Source organism: Penaeus monodon, chromosome 21, assembly GCF_015228065.2.
Source record: "Penaeus monodon isolate SGIC_2016 chromosome 21, NSTDA_Pmon_1, whole genome shotgun sequence".
Lineage (NCBI taxonomy): Eukaryota > Metazoa > Arthropoda > Malacostraca > Decapoda > Penaeidae > Penaeus > Penaeus monodon.
Genome location: NC_051406.1, coordinates 22727505 through 22727938, shown reverse-complemented (window position 1 = coordinate 22727938; position 434 = coordinate 22727505). Strand labels below are relative to the sequence as shown.

Genomic DNA, 434 nt, shown 5'->3' with positions numbered 1-434 from the left:
TGTACAAACGGATAGCAATATAACTTTAGGGTTATACAAAAATTCACAAACATTGTCGCAACAATAAAACAAGGTAATGCCACGAATGCCAACATCTAGTACCAAGAAATATTTCTGTATCTTACCTCGTGTTTAGCGGATAGGGATGCCATATCTGATGCCACCGTTTTTATCTGTAAGGAAACATAAAGTAAGGGTTAAGTAATAATGTGAGGTTTCTAAGCCAATTCAGTTCTAATTATTTTCTTTTATCTATTAGTGATCAGTATTCATTTGTATATTCAATGTTCAATACGTTTTCTTCTTATTATTATTATTTTTCCTTCTCCTTTATGCTCTGCTCTTCTTCAGCATTTTATTTCATTTTATTTGTTTGGTTTCCATAAAATATAACATCCGTTTTAATTTTTTCGTCTCGCCTGGCTGCCTACTTG

General features: G+C 32.0%; 1 protein-coding gene across 1 annotated transcript in view; it reads right to left on the bottom strand.

Moving 5' to 3' along the window:
- LOC119586352 (collectin-12-like) overlaps positions 1-434 on the bottom strand; it is a 20402-nt gene that overhangs the window by 4219 nt on the left and 15749 nt on the right. The window contains 1 exon segment of the mRNA XM_037935065.1: positions 126-173. Within this exon segment, the coding sequence (XP_037790993.1) occupies positions 126-173 (48 nt within the window).